At 28.8% G+C, this 15,771-nt stretch overlaps 2 protein-coding genes across 2 annotated transcripts; both read right to left on the bottom strand.

Moving 5' to 3' along the window:
* Positions 1-531: 531 nt before the first annotated feature.
* On the bottom strand, positions 532-1,915 carry LOC128667770 (ATP-dependent DNA helicase pif1-like). Its single transcript, XM_053739258.1, has one exon. The coding sequence runs from the start codon at positions 1,891-1,893 to the stop codon at positions 595-597; it is 1,299 nt and encodes a 432-aa protein (XP_053595233.1). The 5' UTR covers positions 1,894-1,915; the 3' UTR covers positions 532-594.
* Positions 1,902-14,816, bottom strand: LOC128667851 (uncharacterized). Its single transcript, XM_053739563.1, has 9 exons — positions 14,609-14,816; positions 14,079-14,221; positions 12,750-13,139; positions 7,591-7,921; positions 7,214-7,259; positions 5,376-5,538; positions 3,472-5,298; positions 1,981-3,381; positions 1,902-1,910 (listed from the first exon to the last, which is right to left on the bottom strand). Exons 1-9 carry the CDS (start codon positions 14,814-14,816, stop codon positions 1,902-1,904), a joined length of 4,518 nt encoding a protein of 1,505 aa, XP_053595538.1.
* Positions 14,817-15,771: the final 955 nt, after the last annotated feature.

Genomic DNA, 15,771 nt, shown 5'->3' with positions numbered 1-15,771 from the left:
TAATTAATAAAATAGTATGTATCTAATATTTTGCAAATTAATAATAGTTAACTTTTTTATGTTGATAAAGGTTCTCAAAATCAAAGATGCATATGCAACATTCAGAATTGATTTTAATTTAGACATTTATCCTCTGTCTCATTTCAATTTTGAAGTCGACAAATTAGCAAATGTTGAAATAACACCCATTTATTTACATACAAATGATTTCCGTCAGCCGTTAAGCAATTTTCAAATTATTGTTGAGACTGAGGAAGATGAATAATTTTTATCTTAAATTATATCAGGTAGATACTTGTATTGTTTACAGTTATTTATGAGTTTAATTTAACTTAGAAAATTAATACATATATTTAATTATTTCTATTTTAATAATGATGTGGATTGTACGAAAACAATAAAAAAAATAATCAATGAAAATAAAATAATATAAATATTTTAATATTTTAATTATACTTTATACATATAAATTTATGATTATATAAATACATACATATGTATTTATGTAAGTTATGCATACATATATGTTTATATGAGTTGTGTTACTTATAAATAATATTATATCGAAGTTTATATTTTTCAAATATTAATTTATTAATTCAGTACTTCAGTATAGACTACATTACGGGTTTTTTCTCCATTGACACAAACATATACATTTTTATTTGATCTTACTCTTGATAATGATACATATAGTTGTCCATGTGAAAAACAGGGAGTTCGAAGATCTACTCCAGTAATGCTCATCGTTTGTCCTTGAGCTTTGTTTATTGTCATTGTAAAAGAAAGACTGACAGGAAATTGAATGCGTTTGAATTCGAATGGAAAATTATTAGGTATAAGAGGTATGCGAGGAATGAATACACTTTCACCCTTTCCTGATCCAGTTAATATAGTAGCTTCTATAACATTCTTTTGTAATTTTGTGACTCGTAATCTTGTACCATTACAAAGTTGAGGTGGATTTAAATTTCTCAATAAAATTATAGGAGCGCCAATTTTTAATTTAATTGTATGCGATGGAAGTCCTGGTACACTTATTGAATTTAAGAAGTCAACAGTATAGTTTGTTGCGTCATCTGGATTAATCGTGGTATTGATTGATGCATAAACCATCTCATTTGCATCAAACTTATCTATTATAGTATTATTAATACGGACTACCATTTCATTTTTAGGACATAAAATAGCTCTCTCTGATAACCACGAGTCCTCTTTATTTTTAATATCTCTTATACCTGGATATACTTTTTCTATCAAATCTTCTATAGATGGTACTATTGAACATAATTCATCAGGCAGAGATACTTCTCCATTTTCATCGTTTATATTTCCACCCCCTACATCCAACAATAAATTAGAAAATTTTTGAGAAATTGGATCACCTCCTTGATGGACTCGCATGTTTACAGTTAGTGATAGTTTTTTAATATTATTCCATAGATAAGATCGTTTAAGAGATGCATTCACTTCATCAGCTCTTGTACCTCTAGTAATTACCGGTAAAGTCTGACGAAAATCACCGGAAAATAAAAAAGTTATGCCCCCCATTCTTTTTGTATTGTTTCGTAAGTCTTGTAGTGTTCTGTCAACAGCTTCTATTGCTTTCTTGTTGGCCATCGTGCATTCATCCCAGACTATTAAGCATGCATCTCTCATCACTTTTGCTTTATCACTATTCCTAGAGATATTACAAACTGGTGATTCATATCTGTCAATGTCTATCGGTATTTTGAACATGGAATGGGCCGTTTTACCACCAGGTAAAAGGGTTGCTGAGATACCTGAAGATGCTACTGCAAGCGCAATTTTACCACTACCTCTAACTTTAGATAATATCAAATTTATTAAAAACGTTTTTCCTGTGCCCCCAGGTGCATCAATAAAAAACATTCCCCCTTCTAACGTGTCTATGCTATTCATAATTTCATCGTAAATTTTTTTTTGGTCTACATTAATTTTGAATTCATTTTTTTTTACAAAAGCCATCAGTATCGATTTGTCATAACTTGTTTCAGCTAGATATTCTCTGTTTATCTGAAAATTATCATTAATATTCGGTATCGGCATTCCATATTGATCTAAAGGTTTTCCCCCGATAGAAATAATTGTATTTTCTAAGTCTATGAGACAACGATTCTCAAGCTCTTCTTTATGTAAATTTAAATCAATATCAGGAAAACTTCTTATCAATTTTCTTCCATAATCTTCATATAAATATTTTTTATACTTTGTCCATAATTCTTTAGGGTCAGAAGGGTGACAAAATACTACAATAATTGCAAAAAGTTGCCTTAGTTTAAATGGACTATCGGTAACACACGCTTCTTTTAAAGTTTCATCCCAATGGGAGTCATCTTCAATAAGATCAAGAGCTTTGCAACCTGCTTGATATGATTGATATACCACACCATTAACTGTTCTTATATCTTTAAAAGATGTTGGGCCTCTAACGGTGTGAAGTAATAGACGTAAGAAATAACACTCTGTATTACCAGGATGAAATGTGTATACTCTTCCAATAACGTGTTCTTTAAAAATACCAGGATAACCTTCAACAGGATTTCCTCTTTTCCTCCTCTTGAATACTTTAGATTGTTTATCAAATATATAATATGCAGGTACTTCGTCATATAAAAGTGTCTTTGCGAAAATTTCCTCTCGGCATAATTGAAAATAGGCCAATAATGTTGTGTTTTTGGGATTAGTAATTTGATCAATAACATTTTCTGTGTTGAAATATACTCGCTGTCCATTTTCTAAATGAACATCCAAGTGAACCACGGGAGGAAATCTCTCATGTATTGGGAAAGACATTATACGCCAAGTTGCTTCTGAGGTACTAATGTATCTCCCAGATTGGTATTTCGTTATCTCATCGTTTTCATTTTTAAGTCCAAACGTTGCTTGATCACTTCCTTTATTCACATATTTACAAATGTATTTTATAGATTGCACACTGCTACAATACTCGACATTTAAATGTGTTTCAAAAGTTCGGGATAATACTGGTGAATAAGGGACGATCCAACGATTATCTACTTCTATATTATTTCCATTTACCTTAACTTGAGCGACAAATCCTCCCGCTTCCGTTGATCTCCGCCGGTAAGATGGATAGCCATCCTCTCCAGTTATCGTTTCATTTACAAATGCTTTCGGAAATCGTTTACTACAACGATTGTCTTTCATACACGGAGATTTTGAATTAATTATTCCACATGGTCCATGAATCATATGTTTTTTAATAATATTATATAAATCTAAATCCTCCTGAGGATTAGGAAATTCTGCTTTTATAATACTATCTATTCTATTAGGTGTTACTTTATCTTCAAGCCATAAGAGAATATGAGCATGAGGAAGACCTCGTTTCTGCCACTCTACAGAATACATATAACATTTAACGGATCCAAAAATTTTTCCTTTAAATAATAAATCAATTAATTTTTTCAACTTCAAGTGAAAAACTCTAGATATAATATCGTGCCGGTCAGATGCAGATTGCCCTTCGTACAGCTCTCTTGTTATTTCTATCCAATTAGGATTAGTGGTCATAGTTATAAAAAGATCAGGACGACCATACTTCTTTACATAACTAAATGCATCTTGTGTTCGCTCATGCATGTATCTTGGGCTTCCTGTAAAACTGGATGGGAGAATAACTAAACGACCTAAATGATCAATATTACTTTCAACGCGCAAAGCATCTTGTAAGTGAATATAGTTTTCGGCTCTAAGTTGTTTTTGACTATTTCTTATAAATGACAATCGCTCGGTTTCAATTTTCGCATACATATCAACCCAAAATTGATTTGAAATTTGACGATAACGGTGTAAATTATTAAACTCATTAGATCTCATCATAAGTCTGTAGCAGTAAAATTGTAAAGCTGAAATTTTTTTATTCGTGTCTTCTGCTTGTTGTCCAGAATGAAATATATTAAAATTATAGCCGTCTTCTCCACGACAAAATATAAGTGGATATTGAAGGGCATCATACGACCGGTGAGTCTCACTTATTCTTTGAAGATCTCCTGTACGCAAAGATAGAACAATATCTCTCTTTTGACACTCTTGATCAACTAACACTACAGCTACTTCATTTGTAGAAGGCTTATTATACCGGCCTTTATGATCGGAAATTGGTTTACGGTCTGCATTGATTACTAATTGATAATTATCTTTGTTTTCGAGTGGAATAGATTCTAAAGCCGATTTAAAGTCATGCACATAAGGATTTACTTGAAGGAGCATATTTTGTAGGTCTGTTATGAGATTTTTATTTAAATTATTATTATAGGACATTCGAAGATTAATTTGCTCATTATAATCAGCTATAAAATATATCTGTAAAAATTTTGAAGGTTGATCACTTTCAGGAAACAATGAACCAATTAAATGGTATACTTGTCCCTGGATTTTAAAAGTCGGCATAAAGTTTCCCTCAGATACAATATTTGCACCGAATGAAGTCATCTGAAAAGCATTGTTGTAAGACCTTACAGCGTTCAAAAATGATTTTGATTGAACGTGTTTTCCATCCAGCAGAGATTTTAAAGGTTCGGGAGGTTCAAGTAAAGGTGTTAATCGAATTTTACCTGATGAACAGTATAATCCAACAGATTCACCGACCCACTTTAATGCATTACAGTAATTACAAACCTTAGTCATTGGACCAACATCAGATTCCTGTTTGTAATTAATAGACGGATCGTAGGAGAAACCACTATTCAATTTTGATTGCCAACGGATATTTCGTCTCTGAGTTTGTCTATTCTTATCAGCATTTAATCGTTGCTGATGTTCTGAATCAGATTCTAACTGTCTATGGACGGTATGCCATTGGCGATCCAAAGACAATCTTTCTGTTCGTCTGTCGTTAAACTCTGATTCACGAAGAGCCGAAATTCTTTCGTTTTCCATCATTAAATTTGCTTCTTTTTTCTTCTTTAACCTGTAGTATCTATTTCTAGCTGCAGCTCTACTTTCATCGCGTTTGAATGCAGATTCTGATCGTCGCTGAAGAGCGTGATGTTCTCGGTCGATCATTAGGCGAGTTTCACGATCAAATATAGATTCCTGTGAGCGAGATAAAGTATGGTGTTCACGATCGTGAGTCAATCTCTGATTACGATGTTCATCTGATTCGTTATTGCGTGCAATAGTGTGCTGTTGACGATCACGTGATAATCGGTGGATACGTCGTTCATCAGATGCATTATAATATGTAATAAGGTGGCGTGCACGATCATCCGCCAATCTTCTTTCATAAGCTATCTCTGATTCGACTTTCCTCTTATTAGCATGTTGTATTCTATCAGAAGCAAGGCGAATTTCAGATTGTTCTAGTGTTTCATTAGCTCGTAAATTACTTTTCTTTCTTTCTGAATTTTCAGTCTCTCGTCTCGTTCACGTTGAGTTTCAGATAGGCGAAGAAGTTTGTTGCTTCTTGCTTTGGCTGATGATGAACTCAAGTTTGATTTTCGTTTTTTAGGCATTTTTAATGGAAATATAACGAATGATAACGATACATATCTAAAATATAAAATTATTAATTACGATAAGTTATATTGAATTGGTCAATCTTGGTTACCTTAGCATACAAAAATAAAAATTACTATAGATAACTAAGTGAAATCAAGTACTTATCTTTATCTTTTGAATCCAATTTTTTATATAAGTTAATGCACAAAAATTGTTTATAAATAATATAAATGATTATTTATAGGTTATGATCTTCATTTATTTTACATATTGCGTAAGATACGTAATTTTGTCTTTTTAATCCTATATATCATACAATAAATTAAAAAAATTCAAGTAATAAATTAAATAGATTTACATTCTTACTTAGTTACAAATAAGTCAGATTAGACACTCTTATTTTGACTGCTTAATGAAATGTGATAGACGATTCAATTGACAGAAACAATTGATAAATGAAACAAAATCTAATCTAAAAAAAAAAAAATATAAAAAACAATTGATCCAACTATCTAATTTGATCTGGATGAATCTAGATAGAATATAGATTTATACAGATCTAAAATATCAGATCAAATTGATCATACATTGGATCCAAACTTTGTTTCCATCAGGATTATAAAAAAAATTTAAATAAAAATAAAAATTGAAATTTTTTCTAATAAAAAAATATTTAGATAAACGACCTCTTGTTCTCACATTTTTACTTAAATATATATTTTGAAAACTATAAAAGATTAACTAATAATTGATGATTGAATAGAAAAAAAAATAGCATATTTAAAAAGTTATAAAAATATTTTATTAAATTATTATTTCCATGAGTTATATAAAAGCAAATACAGTGTATAAAAATGAATATAATATCATTACTAATTTTTATCAATATTCTATTATTACAAAATATATATTCGGTTTTATATATAAACATTAAATAATTTAGGATGATCTATCAATAACGTGTGATTTATGACAGTAAATTAACATTGTAATCACAATAAGTTAAATAGATTAGGAATGCTTTATACATTCGACTTACAAGTAATTTAAAAAAGTGACATAATAAATTAAAATTTTTACAATATCTATGACAAATATTTGGTATTTTCTCTTCTAACACTATAAGTTTTCAGATACAATAATAATTAATGTTACCAGATCAAAATTTAAAAAAAATAGAAAAATCTAAATACACTATAAAGCTAAGTTTGTTACAAACATATTACACGGAGCGAAAATTATAGTAACATAGTATATATAAATTATAGTAATATAGTATATATATTACGGTAATCATTCCTATAATTATGGGTATAATTTCCGTATGGAATCGGAATAGTTTCTATGGAATCATGGTAATTGTTACCATGTAACTATGATATTGTTACCATAATATTATGGTAATCGTTACCGTGATATTATGGTAACGGTTACCATAATATAATGATAATAATTTCCGTACATTATGGGAATGATTACCATAATATTATGTTTACAATAGTATTATAGGAACAGTTACCATGATTTTCTCTTCGTGTATTTTAACACACATTGAATGTGTTCGGCTTTTAAGGTCATAAGTAAAACTATAGTTTTTTATTGTTTATGGCCAAATAGTATTTGGCAAGTGGACTTATATTGACTTAACGCATGGCTTTGGAGTGCATTATTTACAAAAAGTATTCATAATTTAATTGGCCGGTTGAATTAAATATCTACTTAATACTTGACATCACTTATAGAAACATCAGTCTCACTCAACAACTGTATATCTATTTAATAATCATTATACATCTAGCACAGTGCTTAAAAAATTGGATCCATTGATATCGTCGAAAAAATCAAATGATGGTTCAGATTTTGTAGAAAAACTCAAATTTTGTTCTGAAGTCTGATTTTCTCCGATTGAGTATAAGTTAAGATCACTAACACCGATTTTAGAATTTTCATAGTAGATTTCATAGTCATTACAATTCATGTCTTTATCTACAGGTTGTGAAAAATAACTACATGTGTTTTGGTTACTATTAATTACGTTCTTGGTTGAGTAGCAGCAATTGTTATCATTATTATATACGTTGGTGTTATAGTTTCCATAACTACAGCTCTCGGTGTAGTTAATATTTCCGGTTTGCTGACTCCCGCTGTATGCAGTTTGATAGTTGACGGTATTTGAAAAATAACTATCATATAATTTGGTGTTCGAGTCGATATTTTGTGGTAGATGATGATGATGATGATGTACTGTTGGCCTGAATCCAGCCGATGTATTCATTCTTCTGAACTTTGCATCTTCTGTGGCGATCAACTGATTACTCCTCTTTTTTACATCGTTATTTGCGGAAAATGAACTGATTTTTCCGTTATTGGTGTCTTCATTTTCCTTCTCTAATTTCTTCTGCTTCATGCGTTGATTTTGAAACCAGACTTTTATCTGTAAAATAATTATGAAATTAATAATTTTGAAATATCATATCAATGTATGGTTTTATAATAATTTGTAGACATTATTTTGTTACTAATTACGGATTTGCGGACATATTCCTATATTAGGTGTAAAGAATCATGTAAGAACCTGATTTTTTTTTTTATGTAACAAATTCCTACACCAATCAACTTTTAATTTATTCATTTATTTATTTATCAAATCAAAAATTCTATATTTTTAAATTTAAATTGATTATTGCACAGAAAAATTGTTTTCGTTTGAAATGCTATATAGTGTTATAGTGAAGCCGGACCATGTTGGCTACGTGACGAAAATTGAAATAGACACATGAAACAATTAGTACGACTATAGTAAAATTTCCAATGGCGACAGTAATTTGTGATATAATCACTGTCTATTTTACTATATATAGTAATTTTAGCAAGTGTTTATTTCGATTTCCGCCACGTGGTCAATATTGTCCGACTAAACTATAATACCATAGCATTTTAAACGAGAATAGTTTCTCCGTCTGAGATTTTATCAATATTTACAAAGATCCTGCAGTTAGCCAACAATAAAAACAACATTGAAAATTTTTATTTCTTTGTCTTACTTATTGTGCACAAGTATACTACATATACGTATATAGTAGAGTATTTCGAAAAAAAATTATTTTTTTTTTTATGGTCTCAAAAGCTAGTGTTGAGTAAAAACAAAAAAAATCTTCCCAAAAGAGCAGCTTAAAGAATATTCATATCCTGTCATTTTTTGAAAATAAAACTATTAAAAAATTTTTTTTTCGAAAATCAAATTGAATAATTTTGTAGGAAATTAAAGTTATTTAGTCTTTTTTCTTGTTAGAATGCTTAGAAAAAAATTACGAAGATTTAAACTATATTAAATAATATAATTTTATGTTTCTATGATATTAAACTGTTTTTTGACAGAAATTTCAGTTTTTTTTTTTATTTGAGCTAATGCCATCTGTGAATTTTTTTTTTATCTTATGAAAATAATTTTCCTTACTTTCAAAACAGAACGTTTTTTTTTTTTATTTAAAAACAAAGAAAGAGAAAAAATTTTAATTTTTCAAAAAAACTATTTTTTTTTTAAATCTATACAGAAAATAAGCAAGAAACCTTTATAAAACAGCTGATTGATTATAAATAATATATAGATTCACCGTATAAAAATCTATATGCAATAAAATTCGGAAATGGTTTTTTAAAACTGTGTGTATTACATTAAGTTTTTGAATTCACTATTGTTTCAAGCTTCATAACTTTTTTTCTAATAATCGTTAGAAGAAAAGACTAAATAACTTTTTTGTAGGCAATTTAATTTTCTACAAAATTATGAACTTTGATTTTGGAAAAAAAAAAAAAAAAACTTTATAGAAAATTGAATTCCCCACAAAAATGTCTTGAGTTGTTACACTTGTTACGAAAATACAAAAAATATATCAAGCTTTCAAGGTATTAACTAATTTAAAACCATAGCGATTAACGTTTTTACTTTATCTGTGTCAATCAGTCGATAAAATCGACTTTCTGTAAAAAAAATTCAAATTCAGATCAGAAAAAAAAATATCATTAATTAAATACCAAAAATGAAAAACTAATAATTACACATAAAAAAATTTTCCTTGAAAAATAAAGAAATAAAATGTATATACGTACATTTTAAATGGGAAAATAAATTTTATTAGCGCCAGTTCAATTTTTAACATTTCAAGCTGATTTTTCAGGAAGATTTTTTTGAGGACCTAAGAAAACTTTTGAAACTAGGAGACCTGAAAAAAAAATTTTTTTTTTTGCCGGCGCATGAATATATATATATTACTTAAACGCATACGAAAAAATATATATGTGACATATATGTATCAATGCATTGGCTATATGGGGCATATAGAGGAAGGGGTGAGGTAGGTAAAACGAAGTACCCCAAAATTCTATAAAAAAAATTTCTACTTTTTAAACATTCCAAATTCACTTTTGTAAACATAATTGAATGTTATTTTGAATATTTTTTGTTAAAGTTGTTGAAACTTTAGAGCAATGTGCCCTAATACGAAGACTTCCTGGTCAGAAGGTTGGCGTCAATTAGTTGCGATCAAGTTAGCGTCAACTTTTTCATAACTTTCATCTTTTGTAATTGTTGACTAACAGCTGATACAAACATTCTGATAAAATTGAAGGCAACTTTCCGTCAACTAATGGAATCTAAACTTTCTCAGAAATTTGGCAACCAGTTGCCGTCAACTTATGAGAATGCCAATTTATGCGGCAAACTTACCCTGATAACACGAGTTGATCGTGAAAAAGTTGGTCATTCATTCGTTTCCGACCAACTTGACAACAAGTTATTGACAACTTCACTTTTTGCAACTTTTGGCTACAAGTTACCGCCAAATTTCTCAGAAAGTTGGCGCCAGTATGGAGCCGCAACTGGAATGCAAGTTTCTGAGGAAATTGAAAAGAAACTTACCGTCAACTTATGATTGTCAACCTTTTGCAAGCAACTTTTGCTACCAACTTTTTCAGAAAATGTATATCAACTATTGGAGGTACTAACTATTGGCGGTCAACTTAGTATCCAGTTGCGGCTGCAAGTTTCTCGTCAGTTTCTCGCCAACTTGGCTATCAGGGTAGTGGCAAGTTACTACTATAGGTTGTCGCTAGCTTGCTGCCAGCTTGGCTATCAAGGCAAAAGCTATTGAAGAACACAGAACGCCATTTGCTTTTTATTAATTATTAACTAACGATCGGTACACAGCCATTTTCAAGATATGATAAGGAGCAATAATCAGGCATGCGTTCAATAAAATATTTATTTATGATGATATCCATCAATATTTGCTAAGCCCTGCGTGAATATTTATTCTGCATCTTCTCCATATTATGACAATATAATAAAATATGAAAAAAAAATTGTCATATTTTCTTTTGCGCTGGATATTTGACCAATTAATTTTTCAAACGACTATACTTATAAAAATATAATTTTGTGAGTAAAAAATAATAGCTGCTTATCATCAGAACTGAATTCTGATTACCTGGAATGGTAAACTAATTTTATTAGGTAAATTAGATTACAAGAAAAGTGGAGTAAAACAAAAAAGGTTATTATAGAACTCGTTAGGAAAATGTAATATTCCTTCTTTTTCACCCTTCGCAAACGGAAGTAAAATATACTTAAAATACTCAAAAAAAAAAAAAAATCCTTAAATGATGTTTTCTTTTATTTTATTCAATATATATATATATATATATATATATATATATATATATATATAATATCCAACTATCTAATCTGATCTGGATGAATCTAGACAGAATATAGATTTATACAGATCTAAAATATCAGATCAAATTAGATCATACATTGGATCCAAACTTTGTTTCCATCAGGATTATAAAAAAAATTTAAATAAAAATAAAAATTGAAATTTTTTCTAATGAAAAAATATTTAGATAAACGACCTCTTGTTGTCACATTTTTACTTAAATATATATTTTGAAAACTATAAAAGATTAACTAATAATTGATGATTGAATAGAAAAAAAAATAGCATATTTAAAAAGTTATAAAAATATTTTATTAAATTATTATTTCCATGAGTTATAAAAAAGCAAATACAGTGTATAAAAATGAATATAATATCATTACTAATTTTTATCAATATTCTATTATTACAAAATATATATTCGGTTTTATATATAAACATTAAATAATTTAGGATGATCTATCAATTACGTGTGATTTATGACAGTAAATTAACATTGTAATCACAATAAGTTAAATAGATTAGGAATGCTTTATACATTCGACTTACAAGTAATTTAAAAAAGTGACATAATAAATTAAAATTTTTACAATATCTATGACAAATATTTGGTATTTTCTCTTCTAACACTATAAGTTTTCAGATACAATAATAATTAATGTTACCAGATCAAAATTTAAAAAAAATAGAAAAATCTAAATACACTATAAAGCTAAGTTTGTTACAAACATATTACACGGAGCGAAAATTATAGTAACATAGTATATATAAATTATAGTAATAAAGTATATATATTACGGTAATCATTCCTATAATTATGGGTATAATTTCCATATGGAATCGGAATAGTTTCTATGGAATCATGGTAATTGTTACCATGTAACTATGATATTGTTACCATAATATTATGGTAATCGTTACCGTGATATTATGGTAACGGTTACCATAATATAATGATAATAATTTCCGTACATTATGGGAATGATTACCATAATATTATGTTTACAATAGTATTATAGGAACAGTTACCATAATTTTCTCTTCGTGTATTTTAACACACATTGAATGTGTTCGGCTTTTAAGGTCATAAGTAAAACTATAGTTTTTTATTGTTTATGGCCAAATAGTATTTGGCAAGTGGACTTATATTGACTTAACGCATGGCTTTGGAGTGCATTATTTACAAAAAGTATTCATAATTTAATTGGCCGGTTGAATTAAATATCTACTTAATACTTGACATCACTTATAGAAACATCAGTCTCACTCAACAACTGTATATCTATTTAATAATCATTATACATCTAGCACAGTGCTTAAAAAATTGGATCCATTGATATCGTCGAAAAAATCAAATGATGGTTCAGATTTTGTAGAAAAACTCAAATTTTGTTCTGAAGTCTGATTTTCTCCGATTGAGTATAAGTTAAGATCACTAACACCGATTTCAGAATTTTCATAGTAGATTTCATAGTCATTACAATTCATGTCTTTATCTACAGGTTGTGAAAAATAACTACATGTGTTTTGGTTACTATTAATTACGTTCTTGGTTGAGTAGCAGCAATTGTTATCATTATTATATACGTTGGTGTTATAGTTTCCATAACTACAGCTCTCGGTGTAGTTAATATTTCCGGTTTGCTGACTCCCGCTGTATGCAGTTTGATAGTTGACGGTGATTGAAAAATAACTATTATATAATTTGGTGTTCGAGTCGATATTTTGTGGTAGATGATGATGTACTGTTGGCCTGAATCCAGCCGATGTATTCATTCTTCTGAACTTTGCATCTTCTGTGGCGATCAACTGATTACTCCTCTTTTTTACATCGTTATTTGCGGAAAATGAACTGATTTTTCCGTTATTGGTGTCTTCATTTTCCTTCTCTAATTTCTTCTGCTTCATGCGTTGATTTTGAAACCAGACTTTTATCTGTAAAATAATTATGAAATTAATAATTTTGAAATATCATATCAATGTATGGTTTTATAATAATTTGTAGACATTATTTTGTTACTAATTACGGATTTGCGGACATATTCCTATATTAGGTGTAAAGAATCATGTAAGAACCTGATTTTTTTTTTATGTAACAAATTCTTACACCAATCAACTTTTAATTTATTCATTTATTTATTTATCAAATCAAAAATTCTATATTTTTAAATTTAAATTGATTATTGCACAGAAAAATTGTTTTCGTTTGAAATGCTATATAGTGTTATAGTAAAGCCGGACCATGTTGGCTACGTGACGAAAATTGAAATAGACACATGAAACAATTAGTACGACTATAGTAAAATTTCCAATGGCGACAGTAATTTGTGATATAATCACTGTCTATTTTACTATATATAGTAATTTTAGCAAGTGTTTATTTCGATTTCCGCCACGTGGTCAATATTGTCCGACTAAACTATAATACCATAGCATTTTAAACGAGAATAGTTTCTCCGTCTGAGATTTTATCAATATTTACAAAGATCCTGCAGTTAGCCAACAATTAACAATTTTTTTACTCTATTAAATGAATTAATTGAAAAAAAAAAAAAAAAAAAAAAAACTAAAAATATGCACATGTAGAGAAGTATAAAAATTATAGGTGCAATTTTTGAAATATTCGTTTTTTATCGTTTATAAAAAAAAATGATTAGACGTTAGCTAACTGTAGTATCGTATATAAACAAACCACTGATACTAATTTTTGTTGGTGATATTAGATAATTTAATTTGTGAATTTAATAATTCAAATAAAATATTTCATCAGAAAATTAGCTACTTATAAATGAATTAAAAAAAAAACACTGTTTTTAACACATATAATGTCAATTTCGCGAATAAGTAAAAATAAAAATAGAAAAATCATCTTACCTGTCTTTCTTGGAGTCCTAGTTTAGTTGCGGTCATAATTCTTTTTGGACGACATAAGTATTTGCTCTCGGCGAATAATTGTTTCAAATAAAGAAGCTGATCGTTGGAGAATGTAGTTCGTAGTCTTCTTTTTGAGTTACTACCTATAAAACAAAATGAGAATATTGTAATAATTATTTACTCACTTAATAGATAAATATTTATAAAGTTAGTTTTATAAGTTGCAACGAAAGAACAAATAAATCATCAAAAATATTTACTAAAAAGCTTTTTATACTTTTTTTTTTTATAAAATACTCTAAAAATAACACTTGATCTATATTAAATGAATTGAACCTATAGTTCACCGCAATAAAATTTCGAGAAGTTAAAATATAATAAACGAGTATGAATAATAAATTAAATTTTTAAAAGTACTTTATACACTTCAAGAAAAAAAATTTGAACAACTAGCGTGATTATCAGTAATTGAAATAATAAATTTTAAGAAAAGTCAAAAAAATAATTTGCATTTATAAATGTTTAATTACCTTGTGTTTCTTCTAAATCTTCCTCCACTTTTACAATATTTCCCAGTGGATTATTAGCAAACTGGACTTCATCAGAACTGGGGGATGGAGAAAAACTTGATTCTTTTGAGACAGCTGATGGTATACTTTCTGGTGAAGATGCGTAAGTTTGGAACTCCAATGATGGATTGTGTTCATTAAATATAAAGTCGAAATCGAAAGTAGACATTTTCACTTGGTTGTTTATTAAATTGTTAGATTTAAATAAATATCGGAAGTTTCAACAGTATGTACTAAGTTAGAGCGTAGATTGCGATGCTAACTTATGGAAGTCGCTGAGGTAACTGATGTCTGAAGCCTCCAGGTACGCCAATTTATAGGCAAACGTGGCTTGTACGTCACCGAACTGTATTCTATTTTCTCTGTTTAAAATTATCTACTTCTCCCTTCTCTGCCTTGAATATCCTGTCAGCTCCCAAGTAAATGTTTCACACTTACAGTAACTGCAGACAATGTATATATATGTACCTAGGCCATGAGGGTCCCAGGATTAAAAATCTGGCGCCAATGTCTAGACAATAAGTTCAATAGATATATGAAGACTTCACACCTCTTCAATTGTCCGTTTTAAATAAATCTTCTTTGTAAAGGAAGTTTAGGATTTACACTTAAAGTATTACACTATTGTTATAAAAAAAAATTTATGAACGATGGGCTACTACATATATTCTAATGAAGTAAGGTGTGAGTGCAACCTTGAAAAGATATATTTTCATTTTATTTTTGAAATTGGTACAGTATATAATGAGCTTAGAGACAATTCGTAAAGCTATCAAACTTGAAATACGATTGATAATTTCCAGTGCTTATCAATAGTCGTGTAAATAAATCCTTAAACGTTCCAATAGCCTTGTATATATACTCTGTAAAAAACCTGTATGGGTTCACGCGATCTTCATCACTTTCAAGTGGTACGAAGTTACAATAATACACCGACGCTTTTAAATGGCTTGATGCAATATACAGTTTGGTTGTTGCAGCGATTTGATTATTTACCCCATAGTATTTTTCGGAAAAAATATTTTTTTTTTAAAGTCACTTTTATTCTTTAGAACATTTCTTGAACATTGGAAATTTTTATTTCGTTGTCTTACTTATTGTGCACAAGTATACTACATATACGT

Source organism: Microplitis demolitor, chromosome 5 (genome assembly GCF_026212275.2).
Source record: "Microplitis demolitor isolate Queensland-Clemson2020A chromosome 5, iyMicDemo2.1a, whole genome shotgun sequence".
Lineage (NCBI taxonomy): Eukaryota > Metazoa > Arthropoda > Insecta > Hymenoptera > Braconidae > Microplitis > Microplitis demolitor.
This window is presented reverse-complemented; position numbering and strand designations above follow the sequence as displayed.